General features: G+C 44.9%; 1 protein-coding gene across 1 annotated transcript in view; it reads left to right on the top strand.

The window, feature by feature from the left end:
• Positions 1–637: 637 nt before the first annotated feature.
• Positions 638–25,527, top strand: part of LOC115117050 (collagen alpha-1(XI) chain-like) — a 175,203-nt gene continuing 150,313 nt past the window's right edge. Inside the window, exons 1-2 of the mRNA XM_065017354.1 lie at positions 638–1,052; positions 24,207–24,374. Of these exons, the coding sequence (XP_064873426.1) occupies positions 953–1,052; positions 24,207–24,374 (268 nt within the window). The 5' untranslated portion in view covers positions 638–952. The remainder of the gene's footprint in view (positions 1,053–24,206; positions 24,375–25,527) is intronic.

Below are 25,527 nucleotides of genomic sequence, written 5' to 3'. Positions count from 1 at the left end.
GCTCTCACAATGGGATTAATGGTTGATTTAAGATGAAATCATCAAACTTGTTAACATCAAACCTGTTACTTTATTTGGCATGTTGTGTAGCCACTTACTAAATTATTGAACCTATGAAGTTGAATATGTGCTCTTCATGTCAGAATGTTCAAATTAGGTGAAATCAAAATATTTTTTATTTTATACCAAGTTATTCTTCTCAACCAATTGGTGGAACGACACAGTTTCTATTTCAGTGTGTCCACAGCTCAAATTCTCTAATTTATTATTCAAATGATTAGAATAGCTTTTCATTTGGTGTATTGGAAAGTAATGTATCGGATTTGAAAACAACATTTATCTTTAGAAGTCTTGTTGAACTATCTGTCTGTTCTTGTCCAACACGTTTTTTGTCTCTCCCGCTTTAACGCCCCCTTTCATAGCGGATTGTTTGTTGTTAAAGAAAGGATTGCCCCGCGGGAGGCAAAAACTTCAGCACACCAAGAGTGGGCGTTTCACTAAACTTTTCCTCCATTCCAAAGCCAATTGTAAGGCCTGTTCTATAAATCGAGCCCTCTGATTTGCTTTCCTGTCCTGTCCGCAACCTGACTGACAGCCTGCTAGGGGACCTTTTTACCCTCTAAATTACTTCCCAGGGCTCCAGTGACGACTGAGAGAGGGGGCAACACTTCTGATCGGAGGCTCAGCAGCGCAGGGTAGCCTTTTCAGAGGAGCGAGAAGAGGAGTGGAGAGGACGAGTGCGCGAGAGAGGGTGTCCCATCCGTCACACTAGCTGGATGAATCCACACTCCAAAACATATGGCTGCTTGAGAAAATAACGCAATTTTCCCCTTCTCTCTTTCTCTGGGACCTTTGGCTACCAGTTCTCTCCTAATCAGAAGTTGTCACAAGTATTTTTTTCAGTTGCTCTTAAAAAGTTAAACCACTTTTGTCGTGGACGTCACTGGCGACCATGGATACACATATAAGATGGAAAGTAAAACGGAGGATAAAGGACTCGCAAATCACTTTAGCGATACTTCTACTTTGTGTCACATCACAAGCCAGTTCAGGTAAGACACCACATCCTCTATTGCAGTCTATTGCTGCTGCGCACTATTTTGTCCGTTCTTAAGACAGTGATATGTTATCATGTGCAACAAGTCAGTATCATACATACCATTATGCAACTTCAATTCTACGCCCCTCTTTTAAACCATGATTTAATTGTCTGGTTTCTGGAATATGGTCCACATTCATATTGGTGTCATAAACTGAAATGACCGCAGGCCCAGTCAAGGCTTTTTAAAGAATGGCACTGGTGCTTGTTCGTATACTTTGTACAGTATTGCTCAGTGTGTTGATAAAGTCTATCGATTTGGTAAGAGCCCGCTGCATAGAGGACTTGCAGCGCCAAAGATAACTATTTTTCCAGCAATTTTTCCAGAAACTCTTCAGATTACCTTCTCTGCCTCCAGCGATGGATTACTGCATTCTGAAAGATGGGGTCCTCCTGCGCCATCTATAGTGCGTCTTCTGATGCACATCATTTAGCATATATTATTACAATCTTTAAGTCTTTAAGATGTATTGTGCTGTGCGCACATAGGCTACACATTGCTATGCTGGATGATAGGACTACTGTAAAGATATAGAGCTGACTTTTTATAGTGTTGAATTGATCAACCTGGAAACCAAAATCACCTTTTATAGCCTATAGGAAAATAATTGGACCTTTCTTCCCTCTTGTCGATACATTGTAGACTATTTCTTCTTTAGGCATACTTCACTGAAATGTATTTTCATAGTCTAACTGAAAAAAACCTTTATGCAGCATTGTGGATATGATATAAAATATATAGTAATTTCTTGGGGGTTTCATATTTGGCAAGCTTTTGCGCTTTAGTTGGTATTTTAGACTTGATGACATGTACATCCATGAGCTTAATGTGCTCCATATTGACATATGAAACAGTTGACGTTAAAGTTCAAATGGCTATTTCTTTAATGAGAAACCGATTGGAGCGCAGCTCTCGTGAGAGGGCGTGGCCGTCCGTCTGAAGTGGCAGCGTGGAGCCGACGCTTGGCATTTCATTGTGGGCAGGGATGCGCATGGACATACCACAAATGGTCAATAAAAGAGTGTAATGTCTCTGTGAAATCGTCTTCTATCCCATAAACATTTGCTTTGCTATCCTCCAGCTGTATGTTTTATATGCTGTATGTTTTATATCATCTCTATGATGAGAAAACAAGGTTAGTGATCACCTGCAACCAAAGCTTTTTTAAAGGGTGTGCCTAGGGGAACCTTTTTAGAACTCAAATCACTTTTGGAAATGAATTGTGTGAGTTACATGTTGCTAGATGAAAGAAAGTGGTTCATGCTGTTGACAGAGGCTTCAGTGGGTGATGTGGGGGATTTGAGTCAGGCCTAGTGTCATACATATATTATTAGCTCACTGGCCTGCATGGCACGGTAGGTGGCCTCAGCTTGAATGTTGGCTACTGTGGAGCTCTCAGCCAGTCAGAAATCCAGTCAGTTAGTCAGTTAAAAGCAGTGGAGGCTGCTGAGCGGAGGACAGCTCATAGTAATGGCTGGAATGGAGTCAATGGAATGGTATTAACCAATGGAAACCACATGTTTGATACCCTTCCATTGACTTATATTCCAGCCATTATTATGAGCTGTCCTTCCCCCAGCAGCCTCCACTCGCTAAAAGGCTGTTAGATTAACATATGGCCTGGTCTGTTCCTTCCACATACCTCAATATGAGAGGTGGAGATCTGGACTGGATTCAATTCCCTTTGACTGTAATTTGGTAACACAATGGGATTTCCAATCAACCTAAATTGTATGGGCCTGGATAGACAGTCTGAGTCGTGTGCTTATGATTGAAACAATTACATATTCATGTGAATCCTGAATGCAGACGTTGATTGATTATTGACAATGGCCCTTTGGGGCGGCAGGGTAGCCTAGTGGAATAGTAAGCGAAGGTTGCAAGTTCAAACCCCCGAGCTGACAAGGTACAAATCTTTCGTTCTGCCCCTGAACAGGCAGTTAACCCACTGTTCCTGGGCTGTCATTGAAAATAAGAATTTGTTCTTAACTGACTTGCCTATTTAAATAAAGGTCAAATGAAGGCTTGGCTTTGAACTTTCTTCCCTATGGGAGAAATGGACACGTCTCCCTTGAAAAATTGGTATTCTGATCTCACTGCAACCTGGTAAAATAAAGGTAAAAAAATCCAGGGGGTGTGGTCTTGTAATTGCTCGTATGTGATTGACAGACCCAGTTCCCAGTCATGTCAGATGACGAGGAGAGTTGGACTGGAGGTTAACTAGGACTGAAGGGCGTGGGACAACTCACTATGATGCTGCTGCCTTCAATCAGCTCTTAAAGACCAACAGAAAACAACCAGAGACTTGTTAAATGATTGTCTGTGATGCTGCAACACTTCCTGAAACCAGGACGCATGCAAGTACGAGTGGAGTTTATGAATTGGTATTGGCTAGCAAGAGGTTTATTACATTGCTATTGTTGCCAATGTCAACCTAAGCAGTGTTACAACAATCAAATCATCAATCATGGAAATATTTATTTTACAGGAAATAAGCATAATACATATTTCTAGCTATATTATCAAAAATAACTTTCAACTGAAAAGTGGATAGCATTTCACCAAGTTAGGTAACCTGGTCAACAGTTTAGGATACAGTGCCTTCGGAAAGTATTCAGACCCCTTGACCTTTTCCACATTTTGTTACGTTACAGCCTTTTTATAAAATGGATTAAAAAACATTGTTTCCCTCATCGATCTATACACAATACCCCATAATGACAAAAGAAAAACAGATTTTTAGAAATTTTTGCTCGTTTAAATATTTTTTATATTTTTATAGCATGTTTACATAAGTATTCAGACCTTTAACTCAGTAATTTGTTGAAGCACCTTTGGCAGCGATTACAGCATAGAGTCTTCTTGGGTATGACGCTACAAGTTATATTGTAGATGTGCCAAGCTGCAGATCCTCTCAAGATCTGTTAGGTTGAATGGGGAGCGTTGCTGCACAGCTATTTTCAGGTCTATCCAGAGATTTTCGATCGGGTTCAAGTCCGAGCTCTGGCTGGGCCTCAAAGAATATTCAGAGACATGTCCTAAAGCCACTCCTGCGTTGTCTTGGTTGTGTGCTTAGGGTCGTTGTCCTGTTGGAAGGTGAACCTTTGCCCCAGTCTGAGGTCCTGAGCACTCTGGAGCAGGTTTTCATCAAGGATCCCTCTGTACTTTGCTCCGTTCATCTTTGCCTCGACAAGTCTCCCCGTCCCTGCTGATGAAAAACTGCCCCACAGCATGACGCTGCCATCACCGTAGGGATGGTGCCTGGTTTCCTCCAGACGTAACGGTTGGCTTTCAGGCCAAAGAGTTCAATCTTGGTTTCATCAGTTCATAGAATCTTGTTTCTCATGGTCTGAGAATCTTTAGGTGCCTGTTGGCAAACTTCAAGTGGGCTGTCATGTGCCTTTTACTGAAGAGTGGCTTCTGTCTGGCCACTCTACCATATTTATTCACCTTTATTTAACCAGGTAAGCTATTTGAGAACAAGTTCTCATTTACAACTGCGACCTGGCCAAGATAAAGCAAAGCAGTGCGACAGAAACAACAACACGGAGTTACGCATGGGAAATGTAAGTCTCCAGCTTCAGCGATTTTTGCAATTTGTTCCAGTCACTGGCAGCAGAGAACTGGAAGGAAAGGCGGCCAAAGGAGGTGTAGGCTTTGGGGATGACCAGTGAGATATACGTGCTGGAGCGCATGCTACGGGTGGGTGTTGTTATCGTGACCAGTGAGCTAAGATAAGGCGGAGCTTTACCTAGCACAGACTTTTATTTATTTATTTTTTATTTATCCGTTATTTTACAGGGGAGAGGAGGGGGATGAATGAGCCAATTGTAAACTTATAGATGACCTGGAGCCAGTGGGTCTGGCGACGAATATGTAGGAAGGGCCAGCCGACTAGAGCATACAGGTCGCAGTGGTGGGTGGTATAAGGCGCTTTGGTAACAAACCGGATGGCACTGTGATAGACTACATCCAATTTGCTGAGTACAGTATTGGAAGCTATTTTGTAGATGACATCGCCGATGTCGAGGATCGGTAGTATAGTCAGTTTTACTAGGGTAAGTTTGTCAGCATGAGTGAAGGAGGCTTTGTTGCGAAATAGAAAGCTGATTCTAGATTTGATTTTGGATTGGAGATGTTTGATATGAGTCTGGAAGGAGAGTTTACAATCTAGCCAGACACTTATTTGAAGTTGTCCACGTATTCTAGGTCAGAACCATCCAGAGTAGTTTTGCTAGTCGGGCGGGCGGGTGCGGGCAGCGAATGGCTGAAAAGCATGCATTTTGTTTTACTAGCGTTTAAGAGACGTTGGAGGCCACGGAAGGAGTGTTGTATGGCATTGAAGCTCGTTTGGAGGTTTGTTAACACAGTGTCCAAAGAAGGGCCAGATGTATACAGAATGGTGTCGTCTCCATAGAGGTGGATCAGGGAATCACCCGCAGCAAGAGCGACATCGTTGATATATAGAGAGAAGAGAGTCGGCCCGAGAATTGAACCCTGTGGTACCCCCATAGAGACTGCCAGAGGTCCTGGACAACAGGGCCTCCGATTTGACACACTGAACTTTGTCTGCGAAGTAGTTGGTGAACCAGGTGAGGCAGTCATTTGAGAAACCAAGGCTATTGACTCTGCCGATAAGAATACGATGATTGACAGTCGAAAGCCTTGGCCAGGTCGATGAAGACGGCTGCACAGTTCTGTCTTTTATCGATGGCGGTTATGATATCGTTTAGTACCTTGAGCGTGGCTGAGGTACACCCATGACCAGCTCGGAAACCAGATTGCACAGCGGAGAAGATATGGTGGGATTCGAAATGGTCAGTGATCTGTTTATTAACTTGGCTTTCAAAGACTTTAGAAAGGCAGGGCAGGATGGATATAGGTCTATAACAGTTTGGGTCTAGAGTGTCATAAAATCCTGATTGGTGGAGTGCTGCAGAGATGGTTGTCCTTCTGGAAGATTCTCCCAACTCCACAGAGGAACTCTGGAGCTCTGCCAGAGTGACCATCGGGTTCTTGGCCACCTCCCTGACCAAGGCTCTTCTCCCCCGATTGCTCAGTTTGGCCGGGCGGCCAGCTCTAGGAAGAGTCTTGGTGGTTCCAAACTTGATGATGGAGGCCACTGTGTTCTTGGGGACCTTCAATGCTGCAGACATTTTTTTGGTACCCTTCCCCAGATCTGTACCTTGACACAATCCTGTTTCGGAGGTCTACTGATAATTCCTTTGACCTCATGACTTGGTTTTTGCTCTGACATTCACTGTCAACTGTAGGACCTTATATAGACAGGTGTGTGCCTTTCCAAATCATGTCCAATTATTTGAGTTTACCACAGGTGGACTCCAATCAAGTTGTAGAAACATCTCAAGGATGATCAATGGAAACAGGATGCACCTGAGCTCAATTTTGAGACTCATAGCAAAGGGTCTGAATACTTCAATAGATAAGGTATTTCTGTTTTTATTTTTTTAAATAAATTTGCGAACATTTTAAAATGTAATCCAGTTCATTTTATCCGAACATCTATTTAGACTTTCTTTTAGAATAAGGCTGTAAGAAAGCAAGGGGTCTGAATACATTCCTAATGCACTGTATATTGGAAAACAGTCAGCTTTGATTTCTAGCTTGTGAAAGATGTGTCCCATCAGGGCAGCCAGACTGTATGATTAACCGGTAATTAAAAGGAATGAGGCCAGGTTCTCCAGAGTTCAGCTGTAAAGGACTTATTATCCTGATCCAAACCAGATGACCCTCTCCAGCCCCATTCTCAGGACTGTGAATGATGTCAGAAGCACCAGGTAGAACCCTTTTTGGTTCCAGGTAGAACCCTTTTGGGTTAGAAACCTCTGTAGAACGATTTCTACATAGAAACAAAAAATGGTTTTACCTGCAACCAAAAATGGTTCTTCAAAGGGTTCTCCTATGGGGACTTTAAGGTTCTAGATAGCACCTTTTTTTCTTAGAGTGTATAGACTTCCGTAGCACCTCTGATTCTGATCAGGCTTATTAATCATCACATAGCCCTGTTTCAGATCCCTTTGTGCTGTCTTGCCAACTCATGGCCTTAGGAGTTGGCAAAACAGCACAAACATATTTGGGACCAGGCTAGACTTCACCAACAGTACTAATCAGAAGTTTGGACACACCTACTCATTCAAGGGTTTTTCTTAATTTTTACAATTTTCTACAGACATTAAAATGATGAAATAACACATATGGAATCATGTAGTAACCAAAAAAGCGTTAAACAAATCAAAATATATTTTATATTTTAGATCCTTCACAGTAGCCACCCTTTGCCTTGATGACAGCTTTGAACACTCTTGGCATTCTCTCAACCAGCTTCACCTGGAATGCTTTTCCAACAGCCTTGAATGAGTTCCCACATATGCTGAGCACTTGTTGGCGGCTTTTCCTCCACTCTGCAGTCCAACTCATTCCAAACCATCTCAATTGGGTTGAGGTCGGGTGATTGTGGAGGCCAGGTCATCTGATGCAGCACTCCGCTCTCCTTCTTGGTCAAATAGCCCTTACACATTCCGGAGGTGTGTTGGGTCATTGTCCTGTTGAAAAACAAATTATAGTCTCACTAAGCGTAAACCAGATGGGATGGCGTATCGCTGCAGAATTCTGTGGTAGCCAAGCTGGTTAAGTGTGCCTTGAATTCTAAATAAATCCCTGTCAGTGTCACCAGCAAAGCACCCCACACCATCACACCTCTTCCTCAATGCTTCACCGTGGGAACCACACATGTAGAGATATTAATTACATTTTGGATGGTGTATCAATACAGATAATTAATATGGGGTGTGTTGTTTCATGTGGTTATTGTTTAGTAGCATTTACTGTTATTGGCTTCTCTTTTGTTGACAAATATTTGTATCTATATAAATATATGTATGTCTTGTTCTCCATTCCCTTTCCAAATTAGATTCTATATATTGTTTTTACACAAGTCTCAACTCATTACAATTAAATGTTATTGTGTTGTGATTTGATACAACATTTCATTGTCCCAGAACTTTGAACAAACAGATGCCAAACCCCATAAAAGATGTCGGTAATGAAAAGGAGAGAACAAAACCGTTTTTACCCTCAAAACTGTCAAGATCGAGGTCTCAATGATGAAGTCATTTGAACTGTACTAGGATCAGATCTATAATGACAAAAACATCTTCAAACCCAAGTGTAACCTCAGTTCAGTGTTTATTTATGACTTGGTTATCTTCTCTTGACAAAAATGAGAGGAGTACAGAGTGAAAGTCTGGTAATGACAGGAGACCAATAAGAGACAGGTTTCCTCTGTGTGATGGATGGGGTCAGAGGTTAAAGTTTGAGGATCATTACCTTCAGGTGACCAGCGCTGATGATTTACAGTTTCAGAGCCTTTGGGAAAGGAATGATCTTGCTGCTAACGTAAGATCTTTAGCAGTTAGATCATCATTCATCCATTGCCTACTAGTGAAAAAGATGATCTTTATGTTTTTTTTTTTAAAACTCACCCCTGGTGAGTCACTGGCTGTTCAGGACAGGAGGGACAGAGAAAGAGAGAGAGGTGCATTGTGGGTACCTTGTCGAACTTGTGTGACATGATTTCCTGATACACAAAAAGTCTGGAATGCTTTGCTTTGGAACACCATGCCCATTCTTCATTCTGGCTTTGATGACATTTTCAAGAACTAAAAACAAAGATGACCGAATGTGATTTAATGGTTAAACATGGATGATAAATAACTGACTTTAATAAAACTGATATTTTGCCAAAGTGCAGATATCTGGGTCTATCTAGATCTCTCGCTTAATAATGCTTGTTTTAAAGAGCTTTATTCCCTGACCTTGATGAGGGCAGCTTTATTTTGCTTTCTTGTGAAAGTTGTTGTATTAGCCATGTGGCTGCTTCTCAGAGGCTAGGCTTTGCTCCCAAAATGTTTCTTTATGTGTGGGGAAAACAGATTAAAGAGAAGTGCACTGTTTCCACCAAGTCGCCCACCGGAATCAATGGGATCTTTTCTTAAAGCTTCAACATGTTTCTCCTGGTTTGTTATCATTCATTAAGAAAAGGCTTTTGAATGGTCTGTTTCAGTAGGAACATTCCCCTAGGCATGTCAAACTGCTTTATTCATCAAAAATACTTGAATAACATTCCTTGAATACCTGGGTAAAATGAAAACGTGGGTGGATTGGGGCCGAAGCCAATGACTACTCGATATGTAAACGTTGACTACAGTGCTTGTTGTTTTCAGCCTGAGAAGGACTATGGGTAATGGAGTCTTTGTGATTTTAAGATTCATGGAGTTTTTCTAATGTTTGACATTTAGTTTTTATTTATTTGTTTTTTGATATAAAATATGAGATTATAAGAAAGAAACACTTGTTGTTTCACTGTGTTCAACATCTGGATCCGATAAGCTCCATTGTGCCGTCTGGCGTCTGCTGATCCTAAAAAAATAGGGGGAAAAATGCGTTCCAGATGTTTTTATCCCCCTCCTGGTGGAACAAAGCACTATGAAATAAAGCACTGTTTCACTTTTCTAAAGAAAGATATACCTCTAGTACCTCACTGGTTGAGGCTTTTCGCTGGAAAAATAGCTGCGTCCCATTCGGTGAGTTTTGGTGAGATGTTTTAGAGATGGTGTACGTTTCATAGCAGCCAGGTTTGGAGCCATGCAAAGCAGCCTGGGTCATTGAAATGTTATTTTTGTGTAAAGGTAGACTTTACTATGGGGGTCAAAGGTCAAGCACAGCTGGGCCACAGCGGTTTTCCATCCTTTTGGCCCACTGTCAGAACAGTTCCTCTACAAAAGTTTCCATGATAGATTGGATGCACCTTTTTATCATATTACCCCTAATGTCCTTCATGTGTGTTATGGAAGAAGAGGGCAAGGTTGTTACTGACTGATGTAACTGATGCAGAATGTTTATGGCCTCCAAACCTGGTGTTGCAATGGAAACCTCTGGAACTGTCCTGTTCTGGCTGCAACATGGTGAGACAGACACAGGTACCATACTGGTGGCATTTCAGCATTGCAATCAAGTAATAAAAACACAGCCATGAAACCCAAATTGAAGAAAGTCCAGTTCAGAGTGCAATCCCCAAACTCAACCCCATCATTATTAGTAATTGTTTGTCCCTTTTGAGCGAATGCAGTTTCTGCTCTAGTTTTTCAATGGCCATATTCTTATCGCTCAATATGGGAAATCCTTTGAGCCATTTTACTCAATCAGATAAGTGGTGGTTCTTTGGTGTGAAAAGAGTGTGTCTGCTTGTGTGTGTGTCTATTGTCGTGGTGCAGGGAAAGGAATCTGAGTTTGCTGGACTGTGGAGAGAAGCAGTGACCCTGCAATCTCATGATCCACTTCAGACTGTGAATGCAGCCATTATGGTGTGGAACTAAACTGTCTGGGCCGTTGAACGGTTCATGGTTTAGTTTATGACCCCTAACCTCCAACCAGCTCCATCCAACGCCTGATCAACAGAAAAGACTGACACTCTTCTTTTTATATCTGTGCAGATGACGGAATGGAATGGCTGATAAAAGGTCATTCCAGGTCAGAATTTTGACTCTGTCTGTCAGATTGAAGGAGATCCTTTGTATTCCACTCATGTCATAAATATGTTTGTGTCGTGTTAGGGACAGGGAAACACTGTTCTCTCAAGAGTTCATAAGGAGACTGCTCCAAAGGACCATGGGGCATCTTATTGGCCGTCTTCCCACAGAAGCTGTAGAGCCAGGTTTTCCAGGACAGTGATTTGATGGAGACTATGTTCAGGCTTGGACATGATCCTCTATTGAAAAGGTGAATATAGGGTATTATCTTGATTTCATAGTGAAAAGTTGAGTCCTTTCAGATAATTAACTCAATATGCTGTGGGTTTAATTCCCAAAGCCCCAGTAATGGTTGTAGGGATTTTAGTATTTTCAATAGTGGGTCTTTCAACAGATGTGGTACCATGCCAATCGTTTACATTTTAGTCATTTAGCAGACACTGTTATCTAGAGCAACTTACAGGATCAATTGCATATTTTTCACCTAGTCAGCTTGGGGATTTGAGTAAGCTACCTTTTGGTTACTGGCTCACTGCTGTTAACCACTAGGCTACCTGCCACCCTTTTGTTGCAGTTGGTAGAGTGGTGTCAGGGCCTATGCCTGTTTTCACTCATCATCTGTGCTGTATACACTGTAAGTCCATAAGTGGTATAGGCCTACTTCTCACTGTAGCTCTTTTCCAGCCAAAATCATTGGGTATTCACTATTCAGCTCTCCAGGATAGCAGTACTGTTCTCTATTAAGGGGTATTATAATGATTGAGCATGGAAAGCAATGCTATGAGTCATCCTTTCCAACCCCAATCCCCATCCCCAGTCAGCCCTAGCCTCAATCCTAGCCACAACCTGGGAAGCAGAACTACTGAATGAAGCATTTTAGGGTGAAATCACACAATTATCTTCCCCTGGTAGCTAAACCCACTGCAGAAACCTCACTGCTTCAGTTGGAGCCATTCTCTTTCTCTTTATTAGGTGAGAAAATGTGTGTGTGTGTGTGGGGGGGGGGGGTGATGATGGTTGGAAAGAGAAAGAGACAGACAGAAACAGACAGACAGACAGACAGACAGACAGACAGACAGACAGACAGACAGACAGACAGACAGACAGACAGACAGACAGACAGACAGACAGACAGACAGACAGACAGACAGACAGACAGACAGACAGACAGACATAGATAGAGAAACAACATCTGCTCACTCAGCATCACTACAGTTAGTTTGCTCAGACCTAGGGCAGGACAGCAACCACAGAGGGAATTACGCCTGCTTACAGAGCTGCTATAGATGGAACAAAATGAGGTTGAACAATACAGAATGGTACATTTACAGTGTGGGAATCTTTTGAATGAGGTGAAAGGGGAGTCTGTGTGCTCCTTCATCCCCTGGCAGGTGGGCTCTATGTCTCCTCCTATAATGTCAGTGGTAGTATCAGGCCAGGGCAGGACAACCAATCCCCCACCCACTCAAAACTGGGACAGGAATTGGTTGCTATGGAGACATTGGAAGCAAGTTCCAAAGATTTTTCACAGGAGGTTGTATCTCCTGGCAAGTTTCGTCTGTGTACAAGTCTGACTGCATGGTGTTTGACTGGTCATTAGAGCCCATTGCAACATGGTTGGAACAGAAGGCCATTTTCTTCTGAGCAACACAAGTTGATTTATAACCTCAATATAGTTCCTTTCCTCAAAAAGAATAAACCCTAAGCAAGAGGGTTTTCTAAATCATATCCCCTAACCAAGAACATATCTGTTTATCAAATCACTGGAGGCTGTTCCTTAAATCTGCCAATGATTCATGTGTTTTTGCTTCCAGAAACTATTGTAGCTAATAATAAGATATAGTTTTTCATGTTTCTAAAGCAATGGCTTGAAGTTTATTTTCATGAGTAATTTGTTTGTTATAATTTTGGTTGTCATGTTGAATTTGGATTGAGGCATACAATACTTTGCATAAGTAGGCCTCAAAGCCTGTATGAAAGTATTTCTCTGTGGCTGAGCGACAACTTTTCTGGCAAAGCTTTCTGGGTCATTGAGTTAACTGATGATGCCATGGAATTATAGTTTGTGTCTGTGAATGAAGGGATGCATTCTACTTTCAACTCATTCCTGCATTTGAAAGAAAACAGCTCAGGTTCGATTCTCATGATTTCCACAAAAGTTCAAGCAATTCACATAATTGGTTCAAAGTGGGTCATTCTAGCAACAGCCAGACAGCTGAGATCCAAAAGTCCGATAGCAATTGGAAAGTACTGTCTGTTCTGGTGTGTGTGTGTGTGTGTTAGGCCTTTATTAATGTTATTCTGTTATAGGGTTGTAGCATTTTGGAGATTTTGCTTATTTTCTCTCTGCTCTGTTCATCTTGTTCATGTCTGTCCAAAGAGCTGGTGGGGGAGATGGATTGTTCTGGAATGCGAGTGCTGTGTTGTTTTGTCGTTAGTCGTCCAGCAGTCAGCCCCCAGCTCTCAGAACGAGATCAGCAGCAAGAGAAACAGAGGATGCAAGGGAGCCCAAGGAGCGGAGGGAGGCGGAAGGATTGAGAGACAAAGAAAGTGAAAGAGAGACAGATAAAGAGGGAGAGGGAGATAAGTGGACTGAGAGAGAGAGAGAGAGAGAGACAATGTGAGAAACAGAGAGAGAAAAGACAGAGTGAGATTCAAGAGGTGAGAGGGCAGATTGAGAGAGGGCAGAGTGAGAGAAGACAGAGTGAACGAGGGCAGAGTGAACGAGGGCAGATTGAGAGAGCATGGAGGAGTGGAGGAATGCAGTTGAGTGAGGACAGAAAGAGAAGACAAGACAAGGGATTGACAAGTACAGCCAGACTTGCTAAGAGGGAGCCACATAATAGCTGCAGAAGGAGAGGGAGAGAGAGAGAGAGGAGAGAAAGAATGCCTGTGTGTCTCGAGAGTGCCATTTCTCTGCAGTCAGTCTCGCTGTAAACTGAGTGTTTAAGAGTGAGCAGCAGCAACCTGCTTGAGTCAGTTTTTCCATCTTAGTCTGCTGCTGTGGAGGGGAGAGAGGGAGGGAAGACGGGAGGGAGGATGGTAGATACTGATTTATTTCTCTCTGGTCTGAGACCGCTCATCACTCGCTGTGGAGACAATGAAGCAAACCACCTGGTATTCTCCCTGCTAAAGCAATAAAACCAGGGCTAAAGCCCTGACAGAGTAGACTGTGAAGACCAGGGCTAAAGCCCTGACAGAGTAGACTGAGGAGACCAGGGCTAAAGCCCTGACAGAGTAGACTGAGGAGACCAGGGCTAAAGCCCTGACAGAGTAGACTGAGAAGACCAGGGCTAAAGACCAGGGCTAAAGCCCTGACCGAGTAGACTGAGAAGACCAGGGCTAAAGCCCTGACAGAGTAGACTGAGGAGACCAGGGCTAAAGCCCTGACAGAGTAGACTGAGGAGACCAGGGCTAAAGCCCTGCCAGAATAGACTGAGAAGACCAGGACTAAAGCCCTGACAGAGTAGACTGAGAGGACCAGGGCTAAATCCCTGACAGAGTAGACTGAGAAGACCAGGGATAAAGCCCTGACAGAGTAGACTGAGAAGACCAGGGCTAAATCCCTGACAGAGTAGACTGAGAAGACCAGGGCTAAAGTCCTGACAGAGTAGACTGAGAAGCACAAGCCAGCGCTCACACACACACACACACACACACACACACACACACACACACACACACACACACACATGAGTACACACATGCAGGCAGATGCGCATGCACGCTCACAAACATTAGTCTAGCTGGAGCTACTCTTGGCTTCAAATCAAATAAAAAAATCAAATCAAATCAAATTTGATTTGTCACATACACATGGTTAGCAGATGTTAATGCGAGTGTAGCGAAATGCTTGTGCTTCTAGTTCCGACAATGCAGTGATAACCAACAAGTAATCTAACTAACAATTCCAAAACTACTGTCTTATACACAGTGTAAGGGGATAAAGAATATGTACATAAGGATATATGAATGAGTGATGGTACAGAGCAGCATACAGTAGATGGTATCGAGTACAGTATATACATATGAGATGAGTATGTAGACAAAGTAAACAAAGTGGCATAGTTAAAGTGGCTAGTGATACATGTATTACATAAGGATGCAGTCGATGATGTAGAGTACAGTATATACGTATGCATATGCGATGAATAATGTAGGGTAAGTAACATTATATAAGGTAGCATTGTTTAAAGTGGCTAGTGATATATTTACATAATTTCCCATCAATTCCCATTATTAAAGTGGCTGGAGTTGGGTCAGTGTCAATGACAGTGTGTTGGCAGCAGCCACTCAATGTTAGTGGTGGCTGTTTAACAGTCTGATGGCCTTGAGATAGAAGCTGTTTTTCAGTCTCTCGGTCCCAGCTTTGATGCACCTGTACTGACCTCGCCTTCTGGATGATAGCGGGGTGAACAGGCAGTGGTTCGGGTGGTTGATGTCCTTGATGATCTTTATGGCCTTCCTGTAACATCGGGTGGTGTAGGTGTCCTGGAGGGCAGGTAGTTTGCCCCCGGTGATGCGTTGTGCAGACCTCACTACCCTCTGGAGAGCCTTACGGTTGAGGGCGGAGCAGTTGCCGTACCAGGCGGTGATACAGCCCGCCAGGATGCTCTCGATTGTGCATCTGTAGAAGTTTGTGAGTGCTTTTGGTGACAAGCCGAATTTCTTCAGCCTCCTGAGGTTGAAGAGGCGCTGCTGCGCCTTCTTCACGACGCTGTCAGTGTGAGTGGACCAATTCAGTCTGTCTGTGATGTGTATGCCGAGGAACTTAAAACTTGCTACCCTCTCCACTACTGTTCCATCGATGTGGATAGGGGGTGAGTGTGTCTACCTGTTTGTTGTTAGATGAGTGTGTCTACCTGTTTGACGTTAGATGAGTGTGAAGTGATAAAGCTGCTGTTTTTTACACTGTTACACTAGCAGAACTTGGCAAGGCTGTGCTCTCATACTCCCTAAAGACCATCGCTTGGAAAAGTGGGAAAAAAAGCTGCAATATTACCGTTTGTCCCTCTTGAGCCACTATAGCAATAATATAACCAGAAACACTCCCTCAAAATATATACATCAACAAATCAGTCATCATGTTTTTGCAGAGGTCTTAGTCATGCAAATTTGACATCTAGCTAAGATGTTTTGTGCAGTATTTCTCAAGTGGAAAAATGTGCATGAAAAGGAAAAGTCTTTCGTTGAATGACAACCAACACTTCATGTTCCCGCTCCTACTAGGAGTAGGACCAATCACAGACGAAGGGGCAGGACTTCCTCTACCAAACCTGGTGTGCACGAACAGCAGAAAAAAAACTCTGCAAGACCAAAACATCACAAAATTGTTGTAATGATATATGCACAAACTGTTATGACTGGAAAGCATACGGTAAGCGTAAAACAGCGCGCTGAACGATCAGCAGATGAGCGCTAGATCCACATTCAGTGTCATGTGTGCGAGCCTCACGTGTATGTGAATAAGAGTATGTTTTTGTCTCGGTGTGAGCACACAGTTTAGTGTGTGTGTGTGTGTGTGTAACTGACTGAATTCCATGTGTTCTTTGTCTTGTCTGGTGTTTCCTGTTATTCAGAGTGCGATTGCAAGCTAGCTGAAGTTATTCTCCAGGAACTCTGTCTGTCTGACTATGTGTGTCGTCTTGTGACTGGCACGCTCACAACGGCCTGGTCAACACCAGAGAAATGAGAGCTATGGAAACAACTGAGCCAATCTCTCTCCTCTCTGAAAGAGAGAGGGAGAGAGAGAAAGAGAGAGAGGGAGAAACAGACAGAGAGGGAGGCAGGGAGGGGTAGCACTTTTTCGGAACAGGGATCGTTTCAGTTGTAAGCAAATGGTCAGTAAATCAGGCAGACTGCTGCGATGCACAATGGGTTTATTATTGCTGACATTAGTGTGTGTGTGTGTGCATGCGTGCGTGTGTGTTGTGAGTGTGTGTGTCCTGTCAGTGTGTCTATGTAGTGGGGTGTAATGTAGTGTACGTAATGACCATAGGCTAATCTTAGAGGCGAGTCATATGATTACAAAACCAACACCCTCAGGTCAACGCTGATGGCTACCTGTCAGTTTGGAGGGTGACTGAGGGCATGTGTGTGTATTTGCACATATGTGTGTTTTTGCATGTCTCTGTGTGTGTGTGTGTGTGTGTTGGTATTTTGATCTAAGGGGTTAATTGAACATTAGCCAAAACATCACAGCCCTTTCCCTTATAATGCTCAGATTTGACATCTACTGTACACGTCACTTCTGGCATCCATCCAAGTTGGGATAAGAGTTAAAAGACCCCACACCCTCCCTCCCCCCATCTGGGATGCTGCGCTGTAGGAGGGGGAAGTTCTGCTTCCCACTCTGCCCTGGTTGTTTTCGCTGCCCTGTACTCTTGGCGACGGGCTGACAGACAGTCGGACAGACAGGCGGGTGGACAGAGGGTCGGCCACAGAGACAGACTCCACGCTGCTGCTAATTGCTCTTTGTCCTCAGCGCCAGGTCAAGCATGTGCCTTAGTGCCAGGAGAACACAACCAGCCTGGCCTCAGCCTACAGGAGGAGGGAGGGGAGAAACACTGGTTACATCCCAAATGGTACCCTATTGCCTTTTTAGTGCACTACTTTTGACCAGGATTTATAGGGCTCTGGTCAAAAGTAGTGCATTATGTAGGGAATAGGGTGCCATTTGGGATTCAGACAGTGCAAGAGGGAAGAATGTTAATCCTGGTTCCTGCTCTGTAAAAAGCTCCCCCCTGCTTCACTGGGCCTGTTGCCTGCCCTGCCTGCCACCAGCAGAGAGAATGAGACGTGTCACACTGAATGGACAACAGTCACTGAATGGACTTTGGTGTGTGTGTATGGGGGGGTGGATATGTGTGTGTATGTGTGTGTGTCGAGACTGCGTGAGACGAGGGGGTCTACGACTATCTTGGCACCTGGCCCAAATCAGGATTCTAAACCTGGCGCTGGAGCTACAGCTCAGAGAGAAAGACAACAACGTCTATTCTACGTTGGTTCAACATCATAGCAACGTTGATTCAATCAGTGTATGCCCAGTGGGGGAGGGAGGGAGGGAGTGAAAGAAGGGTTGGCAACCACATCAAGTCATCCCCATTGCGAACGTTCTCCAGGAACAGTGTGAAGAAATGTAAAGCTTTTTAATCTCATGTTAATACATTTTCACTTACAATATATTTTATGAGTTCATTATCCTTTACAGTGCTGCTACAGTACCTCCCAAAGCCAGCCTGTCTGGCAAAACAGATCTATAAAAAAAGTAAACAATGAAGGTCTCTTCACACACACTACTTATACAGTACCATAAAGACTAACAGGAGAGTGTGAGTAGACAGACATTTAGCACCAATATCAGCCTGTTGGTCCTGAAGACAGAAAAAGGACAGGGGAGAGGCGGAGAAGGGAGAGTAGAGAGGAGAAATGGAGAGGGGAAGAGGGGAGAGCATAGCCACAGGAAGTAGGGGTTCTGAGGGCGTTGTAGCACTCCCTGAAAAATCTTACATAGTGCTCTACTTTTAACCAGGGCCCGTAGGGCAGTTACATCCAGGTGTGTGTGGGTGACTTCAGGGTTATAGTTATTATTCTGTGTCAGTTGCATCTTCTCCCTGTTGTTCTCTGTTTTAGGCTGCACTATGTGCTGTGCTACTGTAGCTATGACCCTGTGGTCGGTTTCAATGTTGCAGAGCCATTCCGCACCCAAGGTTCTGTAGCTGTGTTGGCCCCAATATGTCATTAAGCACTGGCACAGAGAAGGATGTGTGCCTGTGATGGGGCTCTGCTCCACGGTGTGCCAAGTACGGGCGATGAGAGAGAGAGAAAGAGAGAGAGGGGAAGAGAGAGAGAGAAAGAGAGAGAGGGAAGAGAGAGAGAGAGAGAGGGGAGAGGAAAAGGGAGACTATGGCGGAAGGGAAAGAGAGAGGGTATCCTGATGACAACGGTTTCCTCACCAAAAGCTGCTGATCTTTATGGGATTAGGTTGTGTCAGAGAGGACTGGCACAACCAACAGACCTCTACAGGGGTCTTGACACGGTTAGCATCGACTTCCTCCTATTCCTCCTATTCTTCTTCCTCCTCCTCTTCCTCCTCTTCCTCCTCCTTTTTATCTTGTAATTAGTGACTATAGACACCCCTATGAAGTTGTAGTCACTAGAATGGAGGATATGGCTGGTCGCTAGAATGGAGGATATGGCTGGTCGTTAGAATAGAGGATATGGCTGGTCAGTAGAATAGAGGATATGGCTGGTCGCTAGAATGGAGGATATGGCTGGTCGCTAGAATAGAGGATATGGCCGGTCGCTAGAATAGAGGATATGGCCGGTCGCTAGAATAGAGGATATGGCTGGTCGCTAGAATAGAGGATATGGCTGGTCGCTAGAATAGAGGATATGGCCGGTCGCTAGAATAGAGGATATGGATGGTCGCTAGAATAGAGGATATGGCTGGTCGCTAGAATGGAGGATATGGCTGGTCGCTAGAATAGATATGATATGAATAGCCGGTCGCTAGAATAGAGGATATGGCTGGTCGCTAGAATAGAGGATATGGCTGGTCGCTAGAATAGAGGATATGGCTGGTCGCTAGAATAGAGGATATGGCCGGTCGCTAGAATAGAGGATATGGCCGGTCGCTAGAATAGAGGATATGGCTGGTCGCTAGAATGGAGGATATGGCTGGTCGCTAGAATAGAGGATATGGCTGGTCGCTAGAATGGAGGATATGGCTGGTCGCTAGAATAGAGGATATGGCTGGTCGCTAGAATAGAGGATATGGCTGGTCACTAGAATAGAGGATATGGCTGGTCGCTAGAATAGAGGATATGGCCGGTTGCTAGAATAGAGGATATGGCTGGTCGCTAGAATAGAGGATATGGCCGGTCGCTAGAATAGAGGATATGGCTGGTCGCTAGAATGGAGGATATGGCCGGTCGCTAGAATAGAGGATATGGCTGGTCGCTAGAATGGAGGATATGGCTGGTCGCTAGAATAGAGGATATGGCTGGTCGCTAGAATAGAGGATATGGCTGGTCACTAGAATAGAGGATATGGCTGGTCGCTAGAATAGAGGATATGGCCGGTTGCTAGAATAGAGGATATGGCTGGTCGCTAGAATGGAGGATATGGCTGGTCGCTAGAATAGCAATCTGAGACATAAGACATTCACCAGCCACTAATTACTTTCAAATACTTGCATAACGTTGGCTAGATTAACCTATAGCGATCATACTGTAACTCAGTGAGTATTAATGTAATCTGCCACGTTCTTCCTACCACAAGGCCCTAAGTGATTTGATGTAGTCTGCCACGTTCTTCCTACCACAAGGCCCTAAGTGATTTGATGTAATCTGCCACGTTCTTCCTACCACAAGGCCCTAAGTGATTTGATGTAATCTGCCACGTTCTTCCTACCACAAGGCCCTAAGTGATTTGATGTAGCCTGCCACGTTCTTCCTACCACAAGGCCCTAAGTGATTTGATTTAGCCTGCCACGTTCTTCCTACCACAAGGCCCTAAGTGATTTGATGTAATCTGCCACGTTCTTCCTACAACAAGGCCCTAAGTGATTTGATGTAGCCTACCACAAGGCCCTAAGTGATTTGATGTAATCTGCCACGTTCTTCCTACCACAAGGCCCTAAGTGATTTGATGTAGCCTACCACGTTCTTCCTACATTTACATTTAAGTCATTTAGCAGACGCTCTTATCCAGAGCGACTTACAAATTGGTGCATTCACCTTATGACATCCAGTGGAACAGCCACTTTACACCACAAGGCCCTAAGTGATTTGATGTAATCTGCCACGTTCTTCCTACCACAAGGCCCTAAGTGATTTGATGTAGCCTACCACGTTCTTCCTACCACAAGGCCCTAAGTGATTTGATGTAATCTGCCACGTTCTTCCTACCACAAGGCCCTAAGTGATTTGATGTAGCCTGCCACGTTCCTCCTACACAAGGTCCTAAACTAAGCCTGTTGTTACTATGAGACCTCAGTGGGTTTGGGTGTTTTCAGACTGTAATTTTAGTTCCCATCAGTTAGACTTGAGGGTTGACTTCATAGACAGAGGTCACTGTGTTCAGCCGCTGTATAATCAGGAGAGAGAGAGAGGCCCTGAATATATTGATCCAGGTGGGGGTTACATTAGATTGAAGGAGGAAAGCCTAGGAGTGTGTATGTGTCTTTTTCTATGTATTAAAGAACTTCATACTCTTTGCTTCATGTTTTATGCATGTACAGTATGTTTGTGTGTGTGTGCATGAGCCGTGTGTAAAATATGTGAATGAATGTGTGTGTCCACACACCTGTGTGTGCATGTCTTGACGTGGTGCCCAGTGGCTGGGGCCTCGTGGTCCTAACAGTCAGTCAACGTTCTTCTTCTGTGGTGGCTGCGGTGTGGTTTCATTCCTCTCTACCTCCACCAGTATCCCATGGGCCTTGTGGCTGGGTTTCCCAGGAGACCAACAGACTCTGGGATGTTCACAATGTATACTATTTAGCAGATGCTTTTATCCAAAGCGACTTACAGTCATGCGTGGGTGGCTCTGGGACTCAAACCCACAATCCTGACGTTGCCAGCACCACACTCTACCAACTGAGCCATACAGGACCTGTTGTCAGGTTGAGGATTAACATTGTGGTGGTATGGGAGTGACTGGGAGCAGGATGGGAATGCCAGGCAGCTTTCCCAATGGCACTAGAGAAAGCAGAGTCAGCAGGTTTATTCATATACTGAGGATCCTATTGTTGTAGATACAGTCTGTCCTCTGGGGACTCATGTGGACAGGATTACAGAGGTATTGTCGATAAAGAGAAAGATGACTCCTCTTTAAATACCTGCAATAATAATCACAATTTGTTTTACAGTTTTCCTTCAGTTTAGTTTTAAGATGTTTTCCCATTTTAAGTAGTTGGCTAGTGTTGATTTAAGTTTGTTTCACTTGATTTTGACAGTGGGAACTGTCCAACCCTAGTAGAGATCTATAGGACAAGCTATCTAAATTCAGTCAGTCAATCTGGCCAGTGAAAGTCATTCTCTAGCTGCTGGGTACATTGTATCACTCACTCCATTATGAGCTGATGATGAGAGACAAATCAGTGACTTTGTTTAGGACATGCAACTACTTCAAGAGGCTCTGACATTCTGTGGTATGTTGTTGCAGGGATGCCTCATTCTCATACTGGAATGTCTTAGAGAGAGGGCGGGCAGGGAGGGTTAGGGGGTAGGTGATGGGTGGACGTTGGTGGAAATTACTGCACCTTCCCCCAGATATCACAAAGTCATCTGGTGCGTCTGTCAAATATGTCCCCCCTAGCATTGGGATAATGTGTTGGGTTCAGCTGCTGCTCACATTTGGATGGAAAGACAATTATGTAGTTAGATAATAAGAGTCTTCCGATTGAAGACAGGAAGAGAGGAGAGGGCCAGCTCATAGAGGAAGCAAGGGAAGGCTCCGGATAATGAGGGAGGGAGAGAAAGAGAGACAGAAAAAGACAGGAAAAAAGAGAGAGGAGTTGGCGAATGAATCTCTACATAGTTCACATTCTTTCATCTGACTCCAATCCCATGTATTTTCCTCTTAATGGTCTACACACACCCATATGAGAGAGTTCACTCCCCCCCTCTCTCTGTTGATATGACCTACCCAAGTGGGAGCACAAGTGTTGTTAGGTGTGTTTACATCCAGTATATGTGTGGGTCTGGGAACATAGCGAGCTGTGTGTGTGAGCTGTTTGATTTGGGTGAGATATCTGTTCAGAATCAGAGACTGTACACTACACAGCATGGAATATAGATCATCAAAATCACATTTTCAAATCTTTCTGTAGCTAGCTGACAGTGTTGCAATGCGTACTGCCTGATATCAACAGCAGTAAAGTGGAAGTTATGATGGATGGTGATCCATGGTCATGTGAATCTGTAGTGGATTTGGATCTGTCATTTTGTTTAGCTGTTGAATGGTTTATTTGAATTGATCTGCGCTGCATGTGAGAGACTGTAATGTCCTCCAGATGGATGAAGTAATGGGGCAGTGGGAATAGTGCCCGCACTCCCTCCCTCACTCCCTCCCATCCTCCCTCCATCCCTCCACCCGTTTCTCTCCAGATGGATGGAGCTATTGAAAGCTCCTCCCTGAACAGCCTCAATAAATGTGTGTGGTCCTGGCTGACCTGACACCTGATCCTTCCTGATTTACCTGTGTGTGCGTGTGTGTGTGTGTGTTTGTGTGTGTGTGTGTGTGTGTGTGTGTGTGTGTGTGTGTGTGTGTGTGTGTGTTTTAAAGAGTGCCTTTCTCAGTCCAACTGGAGTGGTTCAACAGAACACAAGACTGCAAAAACAGGGTGCCAGAGAATGTGTGCTTTTGTCTTTGTTTTTGTTCTTAAAACCATGCCATAAACTGCTCCAGCTGTTGTTTTCCAACATTCAAACCCCCTCCCCTTTGTAATGGCCTCCCTCTACGCCCCAGTTAGACCCTATCCCTATATTGTCTCTACATGGTCCATCCCTTCTTCTGTCTCCAGACCCGTAGTGTGTGGCTGTGCTCAGAGCAGTACTGGGGCTATACTATATGCTCAGAGCAGTACTGGGGCTATACTATATGCTCAGAGCAGTACTGGGGCTATACTATATGCTCTGGGCAGTATCCTTGAGGCAGAGACCATTGTAGCATCTGGCTGCAGACACATCTGTTTGTTTGTGGCTCATTAGGTCATTGGGGTTGTTTTGGCCAGCAGGCGTGCAGTCAGAGGTCAAACCACAACGTCAGACCTTGTTCTGACCCGACCGTACTGCTCCTGCGCCTGCGGTGCTCTGGAGGAAACACAAAGGCCCAGCCTGAGAGTGTGCTAATTGTATGTTTGTGGAAAGGAAGAGGAAGGCAGGTATAGTGGAGGAAGAAAGGGATGGAGGGGTGGACTTAGTTCATGGCAGTAGTTCATCATAGCATCCAACTTCCTCATAACCCCCTAATGGTTAAGATTTGAAATGTGGGCACATTAATCTGATCCTAGATCTCTAGTTAGAGTGTAGGGCACACTCTCACAGTTTAGATTGGTTCTATAACTGTACCCCCTTCTCATCAGTGAAAGGATGGAGAGAATAGGGGTGAGAGGGGTGAGAGGGGAATGGATAGATAGAGGGGGTCTGGAGGGCACCTATTGTACTGGAAGAAGGTCCCAGCTAATGGCTAGTGCACATGTGTCAAACTCATTCCACAGGGGGACCAGGTGTCTGCGGGTTTTCGCTCCTCCCTTGTACTTGATTGATGAATTAAGGTCACTAATTATTAAGGAACTCCCCTCACCTAGTTGTCTACGATTTGATTGAAAAGAAAAACCAAAAACCAAAAACCAGCAGACATAATGAGTTTGACACCCCTGGGCCAGTGAAAGGAGGATCTGTTTTTTCTGTCTACAGCCTGAGTAATTGGGTTACTTGAAATGGATACTGACTGTCTCCCCTGATTGTGAAAGATGTGTGAGTCTGACTTTTAAATGAGTGTGTTTGATATGAGTCGAACCTAAAATATTTATCTTCTCTCTTTCTCTCCGTAGTGGAGCCAGCGGACCTCTTGAAGATTTTAGATTTTCCCAGTTTACCTGAAGGCGTTACGAAAACCACAGGTTTCTGTGCGCATAGGAAGTCAACAAAAGGAGCCGATGTAGCCTACAGAGTATCCAAAGAAGCACAGCTCAGCGCCCCCACCAAACAGCTGTACCCTGGTAAGTACCTGATCATGACAGTTCACTGATTCGTTGATCTCCTTTGACCTCTGAACTTAAATGATACCTGTTACTTTCTTTTCATGTTTTGCTCAAGTACATTACTGTATCTCTTCTGATCGAGATCATCCCTCCCCCTACTCCAATGTACAGATTGCCTTGTTTACTCAAATATCATCTAATGCGTTTAGCTTTTACAGGAAGATTCTTCCTGACTGGTGTTGCTGCTCCCCTACTAATTATGTTCCTATTGGCTACTTGTGGCCTCTCCTCTACTAAGTCTGTTCCTATTGGTTGCATGTGGCCTCTCCCGATCCTCTGGGCGTTGACCCATATGAACTCGTTGGCCCCTAATAATAATAGAACACTGGTGTAAATCACTGGTGTAATGTCCTGACATGGATGGAATGTCCCAGACTGCAGTAAAACTCCCATAAGATCTGTCCCTTTTCCTCCCACCTGGCCCATTCCTCCCCTCCACTCTCCACACCTACCCCCTGGCCGACACGGCTCCTCCCTTCCCCTCCGCTCTCCACACCTACCCCCTGGCCGACACGGCTCCTCCCCTCCCCTCCGCTCTCCACACCTACCCCCTGACCGACACGGCTCCTCCCTTCCCCTCCGCTCTCCACACCTACCCCCTGGCCGACACGGCTTCTCCCTTCCCCTCCGCTCTCCACACCTACCCCCTGGCCGACACGGCTCCTCCCTTCCCCTCCGCTCTCCACACCTACCCCCTGGCCGACACGGCTCCTCCCTTCCCCTCTGCTCTCCACACCTACCCCTGGCCGACACGGCTCCTCCCTTCCCCTCTGCTCTCCACACCTACCCCCTGGCCGACACGGCTCCTCCCTTCCCCTCCGCTCTCCACACCTACCCCCTGGCCGACACGGCTCCTCCCTTCCCCTCCGCTCTCCACACCTACCCCCTGGCCGACACGGCTCCTCCCTTCCCCTCTGCTCTCCACACCTACCCCCTGGCCGACACGGCTCCTCCCTTCCCCTCCGCTCTCCACACCTACCCCCTGGCCGACACGGCTCCTCCCTTCCCCTCCGCTCTCCACACCTACCCCCTGGCCGACACGGCTCCTCCCTTCCCCTCCGCTCTCCACACCTACCCCCTGGCCGACACGGCTCCTCCCTTCCCCTCTGCT

Source organism: Oncorhynchus nerka, linkage group LG4, assembly GCF_034236695.1.
Source record: "Oncorhynchus nerka isolate Pitt River linkage group LG4, Oner_Uvic_2.0, whole genome shotgun sequence".
In the NCBI taxonomy this organism is placed as follows: domain Eukaryota; kingdom Metazoa; phylum Chordata; class Actinopteri; order Salmoniformes; family Salmonidae; genus Oncorhynchus; species Oncorhynchus nerka.
This window is presented reverse-complemented; position numbering and strand designations above follow the sequence as displayed.